General features: G+C 33.6%; 1 protein-coding gene across 1 annotated transcript; it reads right to left on the bottom strand.

The window, feature by feature from the left end:
• Positions 1–12380: 12380 nt before the first annotated feature.
• LOC131938163 (uncharacterized) lies at positions 12381–22156 on the bottom strand. The gene is made up of 2 exons (XM_059296083.1): positions 21449–22156; positions 12381–14551 (listed from the first exon to the last, which is right to left on the bottom strand). The coding sequence occupies exons 1-2, from the start codon at positions 22140–22142 to the stop codon at positions 14037–14039; spliced, it is 1209 nt and encodes a 402-aa protein (XP_059152066.1). The 5' UTR covers positions 22143–22156; the 3' UTR covers positions 12381–14036.
• Between the last annotated feature and the right edge of the window lie 729 nt (positions 22157–22885).

Below are 22885 nucleotides of genomic sequence, written 5' to 3'. Positions count from 1 at the left end.
TGGAGTTTTGAAAATACATACTGATTTTAACTACATTTTTATCGTTAAACTAATACTTGAACGATATTCTGATTGTTTGTCGTACACATGACATACAAGTTAATCAAAAGTAATACAGACATACTTTTGGATTGACTATTGAAGAAAAAATACACGACTTTGTCTGTTTCTCGTTGGTGTGAGTGTATAACTGTGTTCAATTGATTTTACAGCTGTGTGATTTTTAATTTCTAATTGTTTCAGACATTTTCTGACTGTGGACAGAAATACTTTGTATTTTTCACTTTCAAGTCAATTTTATTTTGCAATAAGCAAAAAACAGCAAATTGTTGTTTTCCATTGCAAAATTTAAATAATACTATATTTTCGAAAACAAAATAAAAAAAACTGATTTCGTTTTACTCACTAGAGAGAGGATACATAAAGAAGACATTATACCATGCCCTTACATACAATTTCGCACGGTGTTTAAGACAGTGCGATAGACTATTGATACAAGGAGGCAATATCGTCCTTGACTAAACTGAATCAAGCGAGTCCGCTGACGCCCCGGCAGGGTGCAATTTGCCCCGGTCTATCCTCGGACTTTCTTTTGACCCCGCAGCATCGCTCGGTGACGGGAACGCTAGTCTGATAGAAATAGTCGATATGTTTCAAGGGATCAAGTGCTTATATTTTAATGTATTTAAGACATGTCTTTGTGTGTGATAGGTCTATCCCCAAACAGGTTCAAATGAAATGTAGAGCTAATTGCCAAGCATGTTTACGTGTAACGTCGAACTACCACATATGTTCATATATAATGTTGAACTAGTTAACAAATATTTTCACATGTAAGGTTGAACTAGCTGCCAAATATGTTGACGTCTTATATAAAACTAAGTACCAAACAAGTTCAAGTAAAATGTAGAACTAATTACCAAAACAGGTTTAACCCTTTATCTACTGACGGTATTTATAAGTACCACTTTAATAAGGTGCCTGTATTATTTTTAATTAAATACGAATTTTAAATTTTTTTGAGGTAATTAATGGTATCTCCCCTGAGTCGCCGGTAGTTTGAGGCATTGATGGTTTTTAAAATTTCTGGTGTGTCGCCATTTTCAATGTCTTGCTGTATCGGTAGTTCACAATTGTTCTGTACAGTTCTCACACACTTTCCTGATTTCCCTTTGTTTTACCTTATTTTTCAAGTTTTCAACCCCAAATATTTTTTATTGGCACCTTCAATAGTCAGGGAAACGCGTCTAACTTCTAGTTTTACAATTTTTATCAAATTGTCTATGTAATAGATCGATGTTTACAAGTGGACTTATAAGTACCGTCAGGGCACACGGTCATTTTTTAGGATTTCTAGAAAATGGCGAATTTTCGTTGTGAAGTGACATAAATATTATTTTGATAATTAATTATCGAAATGTTCTCAAAAATGATATTTACACATTTATAAGAAGGTTAGCATATGTTTTACCATAGAAATAGTGTAATTACATGTTGATTTCTAGTAGTAAAAGAATAACAATAATAAAGGTAGCAGTTGCAGGCTCATTTACTAGGTTTAGTATACTTCATTTGTATACCAAAGCCTAGTTCTAGTAGTAATATTTAATTTGTTAGTTATATTTACTGCAATAAACTGTCTTGCCTACAATAACTAGCATTTACGTACTGTACACATGTAGACTAGTAATAGCCCATATTTCTGCATATAGTATAGATCTATATGGTACATTTTAATCAGCAAACAGAAAACAGTAGGCCACTACGACTATCCTAAACACATTGATTTCACTTCTATTTATGAACTTTACACTGTAGTGTAGACTTGTATAATTGTAGCTTACTAGAATGTTATGACTAGTATTACTAGTAGGCCCTAGTTGTGTGCTGAATGACTAGGCTTTTGTTTGTTTATGCGGCTCATTGTATTAGCTATTGGAAGCTTCCAGAAAAAGCATGTTCAGTCCGGCGACCGTTGCTACACTAAAAGACCACAGATAAGAATGAGGGAGCATGACATGTCGGCAACTTTTTCTGTTTGAGGTCTAAGATGTGTTCCGATAGAAAATACAGTAAAAATCGTACTTAAAATACACTTTTGTGCTGTATTTATGCGTGAAAATTACAAAAATTATTTTTATAATCATTGCCATGTTATTAGTTACTAAATGGAATGGTTTGTTCCTGTTTTGTAAAAAAAAATTTTTTGGAAAAAATGTCCTACATTCCTCACGGTACTTATAAGTACCAATATATGTTTGGGCCTTTAAAAATTTATGAAACGAAATTTCCTTAAACATATGCTTTAAATGTGCCAAAAGCAATATGATAACACATTGATTAAGAAAAAATTTCATTCAGAACTTAATTCCGTAAATAAAGGGTTAAGAGTTATAAAGAATAAAAAAATAAGTTTAGGCTTTAAACTGGCTTAGATTTTAAACAGTCCCAATGTCTTATTATTTAAAACTAAATCGTTGTTAAAGTATTACTGTGACTTTAGCATAAACACATGTGATTAGCTATATCTCTGTGACAGCTATAAACATACTTGAATATTGTCCGTTGTTAATAAGTTAATCAATGTATTGGACAAATTAAATTGTAAACAAAGTCATTAAACACCCATCTGTCGATATACACAGTGCCGGCGCCAGGTGTTTTAGCGCCCCAGACAAAACTTATTAAAACGCCCCCCCCCCCCCTTACAAACGCATTTTTTTTCGAGCCCCCGTTTTATTTATATTGTAATATTGAGTCACTTATCAGTTGGCATATATACCACTGACAATAAATTGAATTTGTATATATTAGCAGACGAACTCACACAATTTAAAATGAATCCTTTTAACCAATTTCATTGCAAGCATACGACAACAAACCACACAGAGATAGGCTGAAACTCATTTCTAATCTGAAATAATCCAGTTTTTAAAATATCTCATTTATGCCCGCCGAAAATTATGAAAAGTGTCATGGAAGTGGTTTGAAGGCCCTATTTTGCATACTACACCTGTTTTTCTCTTACGCAACATTGAGTGTTAGTTACTATAGAACAATCACTACTGCAGTCGATTTTTTACTCAAAAAACCACTAGTCTATCAAGGTGCAAAATAAATTTTAAAAATTTGTCGAATTATGCGCCCCATCCCCTAAACAGCCTCTCCCCACCACCCCCCAACCCCCTTGACACTGGAAGTTTTAATAGCATTCTTAAGGAAATAACATTAGGTGCATAACATTCCAATTTGGGTTGTACTATATAGAGAAGAACATCTGATCGTGACCTATGCTTAGGAAGCTACTACTTGAAGCTCGTCGAAAAGATTTTCATCATCAATATCTTTATTAGCGTTATGCATTAACGTCGTTTCTAAATGTTTGTGTATCCGTAGGTGCCTTTTTGTTGATATTGGATATATCATTAAGGAAGTCAAATAGAAAAAACTGTATAGCCTACCCATACTCAAGATAGTGTAGTAGAATTTAACTTTAAAACACTGCTTAGGATCTTGTGGTGCCAACAATTACTTTCGTTTGAAAATATAAATCTCTCCCTGACTAACGAGATTTCTAATTCGAAATATGAGAGACAACGAGACTTTAAAGCCCTATAAAAAAACAAAACTACTCGTGTTTTACACCGTCGCATCATGCGCTAGAGAGTGCGGGTGGGGCGGCCGTGACATGCACCGACCCAAAGGGGGCACCAAACCTGGTAGAAAATATTATAAAAAGCTCATTACTGAATTATATGCATGTGTCACCCCCTAAATGGTGTCACCCGGTGCGGTCCGTACCCCACCCCCCCTCCCCTTGCTACGCCACAGAACTGGCGTACGATCTAGTGAAATTTAGAAAATATTTACACATTTGTAATAAACCAAATGTGTCGGTTGTTTATATGTGTATGTGAGGGTTAGCAAACTATAAGCGTATTGGACTCACATATACAACACACATCCAATGTTTAGAGTTGATTTTTGCAATTAATGAAGGGTTAAATATATTTTTAAAATAGTATAGGCTATTAGTACTTCTAAATCAAAGTCTTATATTAAAGCATTATCTAAAATTACAGGTAACAATTGATGCCTAATTTTATGGTCCCTTATATATCCAATTCAATTTATTCAATTACGGTAACAATGGTAGGCACCAAGGCCTTTTTTCACATTGGCCGTTTTAAAATAAACAAATAAAACAACAATTCAATAACAGCAATTACATGGTAATGACATAGCAGTAAAATAGCACTAAACATGTGGAATAAAGAAATAATATTACATAGTTATAATACAAAATGAGATAAAAATAAAGAATATAATAGATGAATGAGAAATGTTTCAATGAGTCAGTTAGAGAGGACATTAAATAATTGTTGTTTTAGTTTAGATTTGAATATATTTTCAGATCTAGATAGCTTTACTTTATTAGGAAGATTGTTCTACAAATTAGAACCAGAGTAGGCGAAGCTATGTTTTTGGAAAAAAATGGAAAAAAGTTGTATGGGAACGGTAAATTAAGACGACGATTTAATTTAATGTTAAAAGAAAATAGGTCTGATAAGTAAGAGGGGGCTGTTTCGTGGAATATTTTATATAAAAATTGATTTAGTATATATTATCATTTTATTTAATGGAAGTATTTTAGTTGTAATAAAAGAATCCAGACTACTAGACAAGCCAGTAACCAGTTGTATAGCCCTTTTTGTAATGATAGAAGAGGACGCTGCTTAGTTATAAAGCTGCCGCTCCACACTACAGAAGCATAATCCAACCTAGATTGAATAAAAGCTTCATAAAAAACTAGCCCGCTCCTATAGTCCAGAAAGTTCTTTCTCATTGCTAGCTGAAAAGTTGTCTTTAATAAGGACATTCTTAGATGTGCAAAGCAAGATCATTAATGTATAAAAAAAAAGAAAAGGACTTAAGATTGAGCCCTGTGGAACCCCTATACTAGCATATCTCTGTGAAGAGATGGTATTAAGGTGAAACACGCGTTGAGATCTGTTAGATAATAAACCGGGAGTGATCTCCTCTCCCCTAAACTTCCTCGAATATTCTTATATAAAATAACAGGGGATGGGAACTCGGGCTATAGACATGATTTTTACAAGCTTTTATTTAACTCACTTCCTCGTCAGTCGTCAGTCGTCAGTCTGTCTAGACCGAAACGCAGGAGTGAAAATTCGGAAACTTCTACTTGACCGATACGATTCACACTTGGCACGTGGGTCAAGACATGAAGACAATGCAATCTGAAACTAAATTTGACTTAATTGGATGCCTAATTAATTTTTAATGAATTAATTAAAATTTGGACCGAATTAGTAGGCATGTCTAGCCAACCACACCACACGCGTCATCACCTTCAATAGCTGCGCCATCACGTAATGGCTGCGTTAAAAAACCATTGCGCTTACTGAACGTGAGGTTCAGTAGGTGCGCAATGGTTTTTAGTCATGTAACATGTAACATGTAAAGTACTGAAAAAAAAATTCATAAAAAACGTTTAAATAACAAGCTTTTATGTAATGATGCACTAAAAAGTAGAAAATAAATTATAGACTACTATTTAAATAACTATAAAGAAAAGCGTGGGTGTCTTCCTTAACATTAGTAAAGGTATCCAATAGATACTAAAGTGACCCACGCTTTTCTTTATAGTTATTTAAATAGTAGTCTATAATTTATTTTCTACTTTTTAGTGCATCATTACATAAAAGCTTGTTATTAAAACGTTTTTTATGAATTTTTTTTTAATCCATTTTAAATACTTAGATTTTTAAAAATAGAATAAAATCTTGTAGACAAATTAATTGCACACCAAGTGAACGCCAAATAAAAAAGCGCATAATAGTGCGCAACATTATTAGTACTTTTAAAATTTACATTAGTTTTTTGAGAAATCGGAAGTAGCGTAAATTACTACTTCCGGTCAACGGAAATTACTCAAAATTTAACAGAAGGTAGAGAATTAGATCTTCTACTTACATGTGAAATTTCATTTATCTATCTGAAATAGTACTCAAGCTATAGGCTTTTGAAAAATTCAAAGTAGGAAAAGTACCACTTTCGGTTATCGGAAATCGCTCAAAAGTTGATACGGATCTACGATTTTGATAAAATACGTATATATGAAATTTCATCAACCTAGCTGTAACCGTACTCAAGTTATCGTGTTTACACACGGACACACACACACAGACAGACAGACAGACACACAGACATACGGACAAGATTGCAAAATTATGTTTTTCCGTATCAGTGAGGTGTAAAACGTCGAGATTTGTAAAAAATCTCGAATTTTTTTTTTGCACGATTATAAGACTTTCTCTATACTTCGTATATACGAGAAAGTAAAAAGGAGTGAAGTAACCTAACTGTAAATTCGTGGAATTTGTATGGAATTAGTTTTTTAAGAGTGTGATCAATAGAATCAAAGGCTTTTCTGAAATCAACGAACAGCGTGCCACAGTGGAGGTTTTTGTTAATATTTTAAAGCAAGTTTTCATTCAAAGCAGTGTGACAAGAATGAAACTTTCTAAACCCAGACTAATTACCATGGAAAAGCTTATGCTTTTCTAGGTAGTTTGACATACATTTGTTTATATGTATTTCTAGTGGCTTGGAGAGGGAAGAAAGTATAGAAATTGGCCTGTAGTTATTAGCATCTTGGATGTTACCTTTTTGTGTAGTGGTATAACTTTAGCATGCTTAAAAGGTTTCGGGTAATAATGCTTGGCAATACAGAGGTTATAGATATAGGTTAAAACTTCAGAGATTATTGGAGCTGAAATCTTCAATACTTTATTAGAGATATCACCAAACAAAGTTGTTGTAGACGGTTTAAGAGATCTTAGGCCAACATAAACTTCATGAACAGTGAGAGGCGGAATTATCAGCTCTGTCCTACCACGGTGAGCAGAATTACAAAAATTTTTAAGCTCCTCACTGATTGTGTAATCAGCATCTGTGTTGAGCGCTACAGAGGATATAAAATGATTGTTGAAGTCATCAGCAGATATCTGGCAATGTCCAGCTGTATTGCATGTGCGTTTTTTTCTAATTATTTGATTTATGGCAGTCCAGATAGATTTGGAATTAGGTTTCCACATCATTTGTAATGGAGGAAGAAATGAACATCCTTCATAAACGTCTCAAAGTCTGGAATTTTGTTCTATCAGCAAATCGGGGATTACTAGGTATATGCATACGAATATAAACCTGTGACAACTTGCCAATATAAAAAGTACATAATGCTATAATTTTTCATTATTTTCAAAATACTATTTCATAATCACAAAACTAAACTGATCTGCTTTGTTAGTTTTATAGAGATGTTTTCTTGCATGAAAATAATATGTATATTTTTGACCAACCGGATCCTCGCTTTTATAGTTCATGGAACTGAAAACAACAGCTACCTATCTTTCGCTGCAGCTATATAATTACGTTTGTCTTACTTATTTCCACATCATTTTTAATGGAGGAAAAAATGAACCTCCTTAACAGATATAAACGTCTCAAAGTCTGGTAAAAAAAGTAATCGATAAAAGAGTAAAGTGACACTTCAGTTTACCAGAACCTGAAACAAACGCCTCTAGTTACCAATTATTTACAATCGAATTAATACGCCTAACTTATCAGTGTAAGGTATTCTCACTCGTATATAGTAAGCTAATAGAATTATGTCTTACTCAGCTAGTTTTTTTATTTAGAGAACTTTTAATTTATTACATTCACAAATAATACACTGAAGTTTTTCTGGAACTGTAAAATAGTTTTTGGCTTGCTGTAGATCAATCAACTTCACCAAGCTAGTTAAATGCAGGCGTTTCAGAGTGCTTCGTCAGATTGCCTAAAACAAAAATTACACTCCTGATAACATGTATTTTTGTATAAAATTTTATTAAGCTTACTAAAGTACACATACGACAGATAACGTTGTAGTTTTTGCACAAATCTGGGTAATAGTCCATGTTATTGTATGTCTGTATTTCAGTTAACAATAACAATAACCATAACAAACAATAATAATAGTAATAATAATCACACTTACACTTACACTCACACTCACAATCGCAATCACAATCGCAATCACAATCATAATCATAATCATAATCACAATCACAATCACAATCACAATCACAATCACAATCACAATCACAATCACAATCACAATCACAATCACAATCACAATCACAATCACAATCACAATCACAATCACAATCACAATCACAATCACAATCATAATCACAATCACAATCACAATCATAATCATAATCATAATCATAATCATAATCATAATCAAAATCAAAATCAAAATCAAAATCATAATCATAATCATAATCATAATCATAAGCATAAGCATAAGCATAAGCATAAGCATAAGCATAAGCATAAGCATAAGCATAAGCATAAGCATAAGCATAAGCATAAGCATAAGCATAAGCATAAGCATAAGCATAAGCATAAGCATAAGCATAAGCATAAGCATAAGCATAAGCATAAGCATAAGCATAAGCATAAGCATAAGCATAAGCATAAGCATAAGCATAAGCATAAGCATAAGCATAAGCATAAGCATAAGCATAAGCATAAGCATAAGCATAAGCATAAGCATAAGCATAAGCATAAGCATAAGCATAAGCATAAGCATAAGCATAAGCATAAGCATAAGCATAAGCATAAGCATAATATGTTTTTTTAGCACGTGACTGTATGTTCACTTACTTGCATTATTTAGACTCTCGGCATTTTTCCGTTTTCGGTAACTTTTATTACTAAGCATATTGCACCTAAACACATTCATTTGTAAATATACTTTTAAGAAAAAATAAACAAATAAATTAGTAAAATAAATCATTCTTAAATATAATAATCTCTTAGATCCACTTAAAATATTAATTAATATTAATCGAATTGGTTGCATTTATATGCAAAAGATTTTATTAGCGACAAATGCTTTATTAAAAACGCATTTTTATTATCATTTAAATTTACATTAAATCTAAAAAGTTTTTTCTTCAATGTTAGTTATATTTTCTTTTGTTTAGTAATTGATGCTTAATTAAGTTGGCATCACTATGGCTAGAACATCTGATTTCAACAGAAGAGGTCATACTAGTGTTTTTTTTAAGGAATCAGCAATAATTGGTATCGACGAAAACTAGAGACGAAGAAATTTTAACTTTGCTGTATGCTATTTGTTTTTTTTTCTTTGTTTTCCTAGATGATGCGTTGATCAGCTTAGTTAAGTAAAGACTCGCCCATTCGCTAAAGCTGCCAGCATTAGAACCAGGAGAAAAAGCAGATTCATTCTCTTCATTCTCGAAGGTGTACGTGTAATAATGTTGAATATCGACTTAAAGTATGAAATAAATAAGAATATATTCAAGAAATTATGTGATAAAATAGATTCGGGCCTGTTGATGTCGTTAAGAAGATGGATTTGAGCAACGGGCTTAATGATTATTCTGTGTAAATCGATTGGTCAAAACAGCCAACTATTTAGCCAATTGGAAAACTACCACGTATTGGTAGAAAACACCAAGCTGTAAGCGCGCCTAGCAGTCCCCTCTCTTCCTCTCTAGGCATATCTCTACCACCCCCACCCTCACATGGTATGGTGAGCTGTGGTTCACGCTAAATGTTTACAATCGTAGCGACGGGTTAAGTGACGGCTATTAGGGGCAGATAATTTAGTTTGAAACGATTTTAAACTTAGGGGAGGTAACTAAGAGGAGGCTGCTTTCACGAGGGGGTGTAGGGGTTGGGGGAAAGGAGTGTTTTAGTATTTTAAAGCAAATATTTTCAGGGGCAGCATTGCTACTGTCGAATTCACAAATTATGAATTACTGAAAAGTAGAAAAAACAACAACTAAATAGCGGCATATGATACGCCGCAGGTCGGCTCGTTTACTTATAACAAAAAGATTGTCAGACAGGATTGGGAAAGAAATCAGCCTACAAAATCGATTGACATCTCATGTCTTATTTCAAATATTGTCGTTAGTTTGCAAAGTCAGGCTACAGATAACAAGGTACATGCTACAGTCTACGGGCTACGGGCTAGTTTTACGGGCTACGGGCTATAGGCTACGGGATGCGGGCAACGGGCTAAATGCTAAAGTTACAGATCGTAGACTGTAGACTATAGACAATATACCTTGCACCGTACACCATAGATCTTAGACAATAGATCACTAGTATTAGTCTGATTAACATGAAGGATAAATGAAGTAATTGTTTTTTTTTTAATGGATAACCCACTTCTCACCAACCACGTTCATCCTTTTAATAATGTCTTAAACGTTTTTTTCTCATGTTATTGTAGACACGTTGATAGAATTGGAATAAAGTTTTTACTAGAGTTCTATTATGTTACATATTAAAACTATTTTTAATAATTTTTTTTCTAAAGATACCTGAAAACTGTTGGGTTTAGTTCAAAACAACGTGTAACGGGTCATGGACAGTAATAAAAGCAATTTTTCTGATGATCGCCATCTGCGATAAGCTGAGGACATTGAGTTCTACATAAAAAACACACTTAAGACAAATATTAAAACAACAGCGATAATTAATTTATTTTTTAAAATTTCTAACTCCTAACATAAATAAAACCACAGGGATTTTTTTTAAAGAGCGGGTTTACAAAGTATGGTTACATCACATTTTGCATCAATAGCACTACAAGTCAGTAGAACGTCCGTGAGTCCACCCAATTCTGATGGGTACCTAACTCACGTTAGAGAAAATAAAGGCAACTGGGCATAGTGCTGACCACACTATCTCTTCATATGCCGAAGTCACAGAAACAAGTGAACTCTACTTCACTTGCCCCATAGACCGTCAGGTTTGAAAGGGAAACTTTAACTTTTAGCACTAGAGGAATATTTCTCCTACTTGTTAAACATACGTCTAAGTGCTAGCTAAATGTAGTTGATGTAGCCTTACCATAGTCAACAGACTGTATTTTAACTTTAAAAAGAAACCACCATGAATGCGATAGATATATATTCTGTTAACATGTGATACATATTGAATGATCCTAGCCAATGGTTTACCAATAAAGCCTCGAATAGCTACTTCGGTACATTTTGTAAAGAAAAGATTGACACAAAAACAGTCTTGTTCATGGAATTAAAACTAGAAATATGATATTGTATTTTATCTGCCTGTCTTCTATTATATTTCCATACATCTACCAGTGCCAGTGGCGTAGCCAGAATCGTTTAATGGGGGTGTTCAATTTTTTTTTCCATAATTACACATACAAACAGGTGTTGGCCGTGTCTACTGATCTAGAATTGATTTGGATAAGAGACTTAAACTCTTAAACACAGCAATCAGACTACTTCAATTATCTTTTTATCTACCAACTAAACTATCACCATAAATGGCATAGCTGTATGCTGATTTTTTTTGTCAAAAGAATAAAATAATTACCCGTTTATAAAATCTTATTTAGATTATCCTATATAGAATAATTTAGTTTAAGATGTACATGTGTGACACGACCTTTTGTTATTCAAGGATCACGTGTTATTTATCCATCGGCTAAAATTCTGATTGTTCTAGTCGATATAATTCTTATTAGTATGCGTTAAATCAATAACAACTTTGTTCTGCTTTAACAGATATATATATATATATATATATATATATATATATATATATATATATATATATATATATATATATATATATTAATATATTACTGTCAATTCCTGAAAAGGTAATTATTTTAACTTCAGACATTATTCCATCCGAAATAAATGGTGAACCAATAGTTATATTTGTAAAAATTAAAGGCTGATTTTCATATTGAATTTTTTATTGATTATAAGCGGTTGAAAATTCGCTTTGAATTATTTAATCAATTCCAATATCTTTTTTAAAAACCACAGTAAACCCATCTTTAAGTAAACCGGAGTGGCCAGAGAAAGTAAAAAAAATGAATTTCACAACAATTGTATATCATGATAAAATACACAATAGCGATCACTGCGGTATAACCTTAGCAGGTAATTTATATTAAATAGTATAATATCACTTATCACCATAGCACCCTATTAATCCATTTTTTTTAAAAAAGAGATTGCTAAATTACTGTTATATTAATTATTTATTAAATATTTCTAGCCTTATTAAAACTGGAAGTCATTTTGTACTTATTCCACAAATGTAAAATTTTTGTTTTAAAATAAGCTACTTGGTAACAGCCTTTTGGAACCATTTGCGACCAGCTTTTAAAGCATATTGTTCAACAAATTATAAGCTCTAAGTATTACATCATACCATAGAACATGCTTAATCTTCATTTATTTATTTTATACAAAAATTATATTCATCTGATGTGGCATTATCGAAGCCATAGTATGTGTCTATTATAAATAGCGTTTATTATACAAAAGATCCTCCATGTTTTAACAATAAATCACACTTTTTGAATTCACTCTTTCGCAACACACAATCTACTGTCGGTGGTGACGCGTTTAACATGGATAGGTTCATTGATAATAAGAAACTTTTAAAAACCTGTGTTGGCATTTTATTGTTTTATTGGTGTAAGATTATATAATGAAGTGACATAAAATGTATCACTTTCAACAAAGACACTGTTTAGTCTTCTTCTTTGTAATTTATTGTATTGCTTTTCTTTCTGGATTTGCTTCAATAAAGAACAAACTACAATGAAGCAGTTATTGGATCTTGGTGTTTTTTTTTTCTCTACTAGATAGGCTGCTGCCCCCAAATCGATGTAAGGGGTTTTAAACTCGGTACTTTTGGTTTAGCAACCTTAAGATATACCACCCAAACACGCCGACCGAAAAAAAAACAATTGAAATAAATACATTTGGAAGTTAATGGTATGCCATTTTAGTTTACCGATAAGACTGTTAATCATATGGTTATTTTTCCCACGAATAATCGTATTTGCAGTCTATGTTTTTTGGAATTCGCTTCCGTGTCTAATATTTCAAAACAGCATACATTTTCTTGTTACCTTTATTATTAAATTTAAAAAATGATAACAAAGATGAAAGTCTACATCATATTTTGTACACACTTAACGCGATCGAATAAAGTAAATGCAAAACACAGAGAATAATAATTTTAAAATTAACTTAATTTGAGTAAATTACATGAAATAATTACAAGAACACGTTTTAATGAATTAATACTTGTTCCAAAAGCACATATCCTTTACCCTGAACTTATAACACAATACCAACACTGAAAACAACAATAGGCATGGAATAAAACACACAATATACATAACATTGTTAAATGTTTTTTTTTATATAGTTTGTTTTTTTCTTTTGCAATTAACGCAAGCCCCTTTACTCTTCATTTCATTTCAACACTAAAAGTAAAAATTTAATGTATTGAAAGGGGGGCGGGGTGATCTCCCTAAACTTACTTGTATTTTCTAATATAATACTAAGGGTACGGGCACTTTCACTGTATTCACGCTAGAGATATTTTTTTTATCATTTTTGATATATAATTTTTAAAAATTGAATACAATCGCGTAGAAAAATAAATACGCACCATCTGAACGCAAGAAATATGTGTATAGTAGTGAGGAAAACGAACACTTTATAAAAATAAAAGCTTGACTAATTTTAAAAAGTTAACTTACCATCTAATTAAGTAACATTTTGGTCACGATGTATTGTCTGCGAGTCTTGAATTACGTAAAAAGTTTGAAATAAATCGGCAAAATTGTTCGAAATTAAGCTCGCCAAGTTTGGGACAATTTTGTTTTTTCTATGCTGTTTATTTATCTATTTATTTATTTTGGGCATAAGGTACTATTTACGCTCATTTAAAAAAAAAATAAACCGGAGCGTTAGATATTCAACTTATACATGAAATTTCGTCTACGTAGCTTTTTTCTATTTTTGCACTATTACAATACTTCCTCTATAGTTTGCATACGGGAAAGAAAATTGGAAAAATTACCGAAACGGTACTTAACAGCATATTTTTTTTTGTAGGGATGGATATTTTCGATGCATTTACATGCGCTTGTTTCCCACTTGGACATCATTTTTGTAACTTTTTGGTAAGCTTAATATAAAATCTAAGAGATTGTTAATATCATATTGTGGGCTGATATTTACAACTTCCCGAAATTGTGTAGAAAACTGTTCAAACTCAGCGTTTTCATCAACTTCTTCAGCGTTCTCACCAACTTCTTGTTGTCTCACAACTAAAATTCCCCTTTCTCGTAAGCTTCGGTCACCAAACAACTCCTTCACTTCTCTAACTATGTTGTTTTCTTCTTCCGTGATTCGACCAGACGTAACACACAGCAGAATGGCTTTAAAACGATGACCAGTTTCCAGGTATGATCTCGCTAGTGAATCTCTGCCGTTAAATGTGTAATCAATTAGTTTGTATTTTGTCTCACCCACGATAATTTTCTTTACATTTTTTCCTTCATGACGTGTCACCACAGTGGGCGAATTGGTGCTGGCGTTTTCTAAAGTACTAGCAATATACTGTTGTTGACTTCCAAGGATGATCAGTGCTGTAATATATACATATTATTATAATACAAACTTGTTATATATATATATATATATATATATATATATATATATATATATATATATATATATATATATATATATATATACATTATTATTATTATTACAATGGAATCACATAAAAACTTATATTTACAGTTATGTTGAAATAGGTAACCTTGCTATCGTTTTTTGGCTATCCATAATAAATTTAAATTGTACGCATTCAACATGGTGTTTTCTTACGAATACCAATAATGTGGGTATTTTCTTGGAGTGACCTGCAGCATAATTAACACGGGGAAATGTATTATGTGAGTGTGTTGGATTGAATAGTTCAAACCTTCAGCTCAGTATATGAGAAAATCTCGGTCTAGAATTCAATGGAGATAATGTTGGTGGTTGGGCGATCGTTTATAATTGTGTAGGGTGTTAAAAATTTGCGTTCTACGGGTTTTACGATTCGGAATGTTACACACACAGAATAATAATGACTCTGTATGTAGATTCAAAACTGGTTTTTAAAAACAAGATTTCTTAGATGGTGACCGAAAACACACGAAACCAAAAACGGAGCAACTGAAAACTACGCACAAAAAGTGCAAAAGAACTTTTTTTCTTAAATAGCCATTAACGAAGAGAGACCACATGTACATTGTTGTATAATAGAACACATTTCAACGAAATATTGCAAAAATAAATAGTATTAGTTTAATTAGTTTGTATTTGCGCATTTTTCTGTCTCTCCAGAGTAGTATATTAGGTCACTTTTGGTTATCATTTTTGGCGCAGGTGGTGGTGGGAAGGTACAATGACATATAGTAAAATACTCGGGAGGTGGGAAGGGTGAAGGTACAATGATATATAGTAAAATACTACGCCAACTGGCGCATCGCAGGGTGAGGTGAATGCGCTGCAGGTACAACGACATATAGTAAAATACTACGCCAACTGGGGTTGGCGCAGGTGGTGGGGAAGTAGGTCACCTTTTGGTGACCTTGTGACGTAATCATTGACCTTGTGACGTAATCATTGACCTTGTGACGTCATCATTGACCTAGTTACGTAATTTTAATGCGTTGTTTTTAATTAGTTTGAATTTAATTTTTAAATTTTAATTAATTTTTTGACCTAGTTACGTAATTTTAATGCGTTTTTTAATGAGTTTTAATGAGTTTTTAAATTTTTAATTAATTTTTATTATCGAGTTACGTAATTTAATTACTTTGATTGTATTTTTATTTTGTTTAATTTGTTTGTTTACTTGTTGTTTAATTTAATTACTTTGTTTATATTGTGTAATTTTTATTAACGAGTTACGTAATTTGATTATTTGTTTACTTTTTGTTTAATTTGTTGGTTTGTTTATTTGATTGTATGTATGTTTAATAGTAATCGGAGAGGGGTGGTGGTGGTTGAGAGGGGTGGTGGATGAGAGGGGGAGTAATGACGGGGATGGAGGAGAGAGGGGCGCTAGCGTGGACAAAAAGTAGAAGGTTCTTTTTATTTTGTTTCCTTGTTGTTTAATTTAATTACTTTGTTTATATTTTGTAATTTTTATTCACGAGTTACGTAATTGGATTATTTGTTTACTTTTTAATTATTTTTTAAATTTTTTTTAAATTTTAATTATTTTAATTTGATTATTAGTTTGAAATTCATTTTATTTCTTTGATTTTGATTACTTTGTTTCATTTATTTATTTGATATATTTCTTTTCTTTGATGTATGGTATTTAAAATAAAAGACACTGTTTATTTGATTGTATGTATGTTTAATAGTAAACGGATAGGGGTGTTGGTGGATGAGAGGGGGAGTAATGATGGGGTTTGAGGGTAGGGGTGCGCTAGCGTGTACTTTGTGAATAACATCCATTAACCAGACATGTAACAGATGTTACGTATCGATTCACCAGCAAAGTTTTTAATATTGACCCCACCCACGGGCCATCACGGCATGATGTCCCGCCTAATTAAATTTTGTTACGCATCGTCGATTTTATGTGTTGTTCACGGAAGCGAACACCGTAGGGATCCAGTGTTTAATCTAAAGAGCTAAGTGGTTAACCGCAAACCCAGCGTTAAGTGTGGTAACAGCTGTACCACTTTAATTGATTTTTCCCCGCTCGGTTACTAGAGTGAGAAGCCATCACGTAACAGCTGGTGCTGTAATTACGCCGAGTAAGGACATTGGTTGTAACTATTCGCTTATAGCGAGGGTCACCGAAAACAAAATATATATTTAAGGGTTGGAATTTTCTTTCAACCTCCGTTAAATCAGGTTTTGAGACGAAACGAAGTCTCCGTAGGTTCGTGTTTTTTAACGGGCGACAGGGCGACTTGGTGCGTTGGTACGCGGGGTAGACATGTTTTTTACAAGTCTGGAAAAGTAATTAAGTTTTTTATGACCGTTCCGATTTTCTTTTGATCTGACCACCATTTGACCACCCTGAGCCAGATAAATTTAACAAATGTTCAGTACATAGTCGCTTATAGTAACATGGGTGAGGGGTGTAAGCAGGCGGGTGACGGTGTGAACAGGTGGGTGAAGGGGGAAATATTAACAAATGTTCAATACATACTCGCTTATAGTAACATGGGTGAGGGGTGTAAGCAGACGGGTGACGGTGTGAACAGGTGGGTGAAGGGTGAAAGGTGGGTGAAGATTATAAAATTCAAGTTTTAAAAAACAACAACGTTATAATACGTCGTGTCAAACGACACGCCGTCTAAAATGTCTACATTTAAAGTTCACCAAAATAATGACGTAAAAACTAAATTAGATTGTATGATATGTATGCTAACGTCATATCATATTTAGTTTTTACGTCATTATATTGGTGAACTTTAAATGTAGACATTTTAAACGGTCTGTCATTTGACACGACGTACTATAACGTTGTTGTTTTTTAAAACTTGAAGTTTATAATCTTAAGCAAATTTTTACTAAGGTGATCAAAAATTAAGATGACAATGTAAGATATAGAAAAACAAAATACATTGAGTGGTAAAAATAAAAAATTGTCATTAGACGTAATGTCTTATGTATAAGTAAACTTTCTTAAAAATTAAAGAAGTTCAAGTCAAAAAGAAGTTTGATGAAAACTGTAATACTAAAGCGAACATGGGAAGGTAATCTGCTGGAAGACTAAGATATATATTCGTCTTCCTTCTAGGTTCATTGCCTTTTTTGGTTGAGGTTAAACATCGCCATGTTTTCAAATATCGCGATGTACGTCACGTTCTCTCCCCTCTTACCTAGTAATCGCTTCCTCTACCTATTGTTTACAACACGCTTACAAAGAAAAAATATCCCACCCCTCTACTTGAGACATAAAATACAAAAGTGTATTGTGCCTTGTCGTCACAGGAAACAAAAACGGTGGCGTCTAATGTTGTTAACCCTTGACTTCCTAAATTATTTTTTAACTTGTTAAAGAAATTGAATGTTTAGTTAAGGATTCTGACGCGAAATTTTTTTCACAAGGGACGATACTCGTGTCTGTAGACAAGGCTGTTCTAATTTTAGAACAGTTGTCTTTCCTCTCGTTTCTCTAGTAGGGAAGACCTATGGGGAAGACACGTGACACGTCTTTTAAAATGTAAACAAACGTGCACAAGGTGCACTTAAAATAAACCCCGCTGCGAAAATGGCAACGGCCTGGTGACACTTTTTGGAAAACACGCTTTCATGTAAATAAAATAAGGGTCGCTTTTGTTGTCGCCATGATAATGTATACCTATAAGTTCTCTCCGCCTTTACCGACCTAGTATGAATTTCGCGCGCGCGCGCGTGTGTGTGTGTGTGTGTGTGTGCGTGTGTGTGTGTGTGTGTATCTCAAAAAAAGTGTATCATGTCAACACCTGGACAATCAGTCATAGTCAAGAAGGCCTACTTCATTACAGATCTATAGGAAATCCCTCTTTACCTGTACTTACATTAGGAAAAGTAAACTCGTTTGAATCAAAAAATGTATTTAAATATATAGAGTTATAGAACCTTAAAGTTAACAGATGATGAAAAAATAAAATAAAAAATTAAAATTAAAATCCACCTCACTTAGGTGGTGGAATCTTTTACTATATATCCTTTACTCCAAACAAATTTAGCACCACCTTACCACCACCTTACCACCACCTTACCACCACCTTACCACCACCTTACCACCACCACCACCTTACCACCACCTTACCACCACCTTATCACCACCTTACCACCACCTTACCACCACCACCTTACCACCACCTTACCACCACCTTACCACCACCTTACCACCACCACCTTACCACCACCTTACCACCACCTTACCACCACCTTACCACCACCTTACCACCACCTTACCACCACCTTACCACCACCTTACCACCACCTTACCACCACCTTCATCCACCTTTCACCCTTCACCCACCTGTTCACACCGTCACCCGTCTGCTTACACCCCTCACCCATGTTACTATAAGCGAGTATGTATTGAACATTTGTTAATATTTCCCCCTTCACCCACCTGTTCACACCGTCACCCGCCTGCTTACACCCCTCACCCATGTTACTATAAGCGACTATGTACTGAACATTTGTTAAATTTATCTGGCTCAGGGTGGTCAAATGGTGGTCAGATCAAAAGAAAATCGGAACGGTCATAAAAAACTTAATTACTTTTCCAGACTTGTAAAAAACATGTCTACCCCGCGTACCAACGCACCAAGTCGCCCTGTCGCCCGTTAAAAAACACGAACCTACGGAGACTTCGTTTCGTCTCAAAACCTGATTTAACGGAGGTTGAAAGAAAATTCCAACCCTTAAATATATATTTTGTTTTCGGTGACCCTCGCTATAAGCGAATAGTTACAACCAATGTCCTTACTCGGCGTAATTACAGCACCAGCTGTTACGTGATGGCTTCTCACTCTAGTAACCGAGCGGGGAAAAATCAATTAAAGTGGTACAGCTGTTACCACACTTAACGCTGGGTTTGCGGTTAACCACTTAGCTCTTTAGATTAAACACTGGATCCCTACGGTGTTCGCTTCCGTGAACAACACATAAAATCGACGATGCGTAACAAAATTTAATTAGGCGGGACATCATGCCGTGATGGCCCGTGGGTGGGGTCAATATTAAAAACTTTGCTGGTGAATCGATACGTAACATCTGTTACATGTCTGGTTAATGGATGTTATTCACAAAGTACACGCTAGCGCACCCCTACCCTCAAACCCCATCATTACTCCCCCTCTCATCCACCAACACCCCTATCCGTTTACTATTAAACATACATACAATCAAATAAACAGTGTCTTTTATTTTAAATACCATACATCAAAGAAAAGAAATATATCAAATAAATAAATGAAACAAAGTAATCAAAATCAAAGAAATAAAATGAATTTCAAACTAATAATCAAATTAAAATAATTAAAATTTAAAAAAAATTTAAAAAATAATTAAAAAGTAAACAAATAATCCAATTACGTAACTCGTGAATAAAAATTACAAAATATAAACAAAGTAATTAAATTAAACAACAAGGAAACAAAATAAAAAGAACCTTCTACTTTTTGTCCACGCTAGCGCCCCTCTCTCCTCCATCCCCGTCATTACTCCCCCTCTCATCCACCACCCCTCTCAACCACCACCACCCCTCTCCGATTACTATTAAACATACATACAATCAAATAAACAAACCAACAAATTAAACAAAAAGTAAACAAATAATCAAATTACGTAACTCGTTAATAAAAATTACACAATATAAACAAAGTAATTAAATTAAACAACAAGTAAACAAACAAATTAAACAAAATAAAAATACAATCAAAGTAATTAAATTACGTAACTCGATAATAAAAATTAATTAAAAATTTAAAAACTCATTAAAACTCATTAAAAAACGCATTAAAATTACGTAACTAGGTCAAAAAATTAATTAAAATTTAAAAATTAAATTCAAACTAATTAAAAACAACGCATTAAAATTACGTAACTAGGTCAATGATGACGTCACAAGGTCAATGATTACGTCACAAGGTCAATGATTACGTCACAAGGTCACCAAAAGGTGACCTACTTCCCCACCACCTGCGCCAACCCCAGTTGGCGTAGTATTTTACTATATGTCGTTGAACCTGCAGCGCATCCACCTCACCCTGCGATGCGCCAGTTGGCGTAGTATTTTACTATATATCATTGTACCTTCACCCTTCCCACCTCCCGAGTATTTTACTATATGTCAATGTACCTTCCCACCACCACCTGCGCCAAAAATGATAACCAAAAGTGACCTAATATACTACTCTCCAGTTTACCGTTGCGCATTATTCTGGGAACATGATCAGACGATAATGCTGCAAAACATTTGAGCTATTTCTTTAATTAGTCCCAAGATAGTGTGTGTTAAAGAGCCAAATAATAACACTGCGACTGACAGCGATTAAACCCTAGCCTTGTATACTATAAAAGAATCTTTTCTTCCAAAAATGATCAACGTACATTATTATATCGCTCAAAGTTTATACACTGTTTCTCGAAAGTATGCTATTATGTTGATTATTTCTTTACAGCATTCTTAATATTTGTTATATTCAGGTTATTATTGTTTTAAAAAAAAAATGACTTTTAAAATAAACTAATGTGTTAACTGCATATGCAGAAACAATTAATACATTATTCGTTGATTTAAATAATTAAGTTTTCTATTTCAAACGAATGTTTCCAAACGGTTAATAAATATAAACATTGTTTCACTACAGCAAACATGGCAGTAATTTTAGATGTATTAATTACACTTAATCGGTACATTTCACGACAATCAATTCAGTCAAACACAAAAATATATTTGAACTAATTTGAGTAAAATTTTATTAGTACATAGATGCATGTTAACAGCACAAAAGTCTTACCTTTTCGATTGCCTTTGAATATTTTGCATACACGAATGTTTCCGATGTTTTGTGAGTGTTGTACAGGTGGTGGTTGAACCAGTAGCTGAAGTGATCCAATAGCGGCGTTAAATTCTGCTTTTGTATATCTCGGTAGCCGCCTGGCGACTGCAATTATGTGCATACCTTGTTCATTGTCTTTATTTCTGTTGTTCAGCAGAAAACACCTATCTCCACATTCATTGACCAATACACGGAAATCTCCTAGTTGACGGTTAACCCATTCATTAAACGTTACCTCTCCCTCTACATCCAATTCAAAGTTATCCCCATAGGTCAGTATTACAACGCCACATCTCCTAAACACGCCATCACCAAACAAATCTTTCACCAGCTGCACCGCGTCTTTCTCCTGTTTGGTGAACCTGACACCGTAACGTAAACAAAACATAAGAGCATTGAACCCTTCACCACATAATTCAAACGCTTGTTCTGCTCGTCTGATGGAATCTTCCACTCCTCCTGGCATGTCTTCCCCTGTGTCACCAATACGCGACCCGTCCACGACTTTAATGTTCCCATTCTCTGCCCACTGTACCAGATGATCATCTGGAGAGTCACCGCTTGACACTGGAAATCTGGCTTCACCCAGTAATGTATTCCCAGCAGAACTTTTCCCATTCCCTGTCCTGCCTACAAGCAGAAGCACTGGCATTATATCACTCGTTATTTTCCTGTGAAAATAAAAATAGTTTTTTAAATCTTTAGAAAAAAAGAAAGGAACAAAATAATTTTCTCGTTTTGATTTCAAGTCTACAAATATAATTATTGACACATAGGGGAAAAAATAAATATATTATATTATAATTATAAATCAGATTTTTTAAACATTTGTACAGATGCTATATTCATCAAATTGATTACATGATTTTCACAGAATTAGTTACTTACCTTTCAGTGATAAACTAAAATGTACGATATTGTTTTTAGTTATAAACACGCATTCGTTGCTGAAATACTATCGACAAATAATTGTTATTGTATATCATCTTTTTTATATTTTTCATATCATTACTTTCTCGTACATGAAGTATAGAGGAAGTATTGTAATCGTGAAAAAAATCAAAAGAAGTTTAACAACTCTCTGAGTCGGAAAAACGAAGTTTTGCAATTTTGTCCGTATGTCTATGTCTGTGTGCCTGTCTATGAACACAATAACTTTAGTGCCGTTACAGCTAGGTTGACGAACATTCATTTATAAGTATTATATCAAGTTGTAGTTCTGTATAAACTTTTCAGCTATTTCCAGTAACTGGAATGGAATTTATTCTACCTTCGGTTTTTCAAAAGCCTATAACTTGATAATTTGTTTCAGATAGATAGACGAAATATGTTCACATATGGACAAAACATTTAATTTTCTGCATTCTTTCAAATTGCGAGAATCTTTGGTGACCG

Source organism: Physella acuta, unplaced genomic scaffold (genome assembly GCF_028476545.2).
Source record: "Physella acuta isolate Inbredline_101_S28 unplaced genomic scaffold, ASM2847654v3 ptg000235l, whole genome shotgun sequence".
NCBI lineage: Eukaryota > Metazoa > Mollusca > Gastropoda > Physidae > Physella > Physella acuta.
This window is presented reverse-complemented; position numbering and strand designations above follow the sequence as displayed.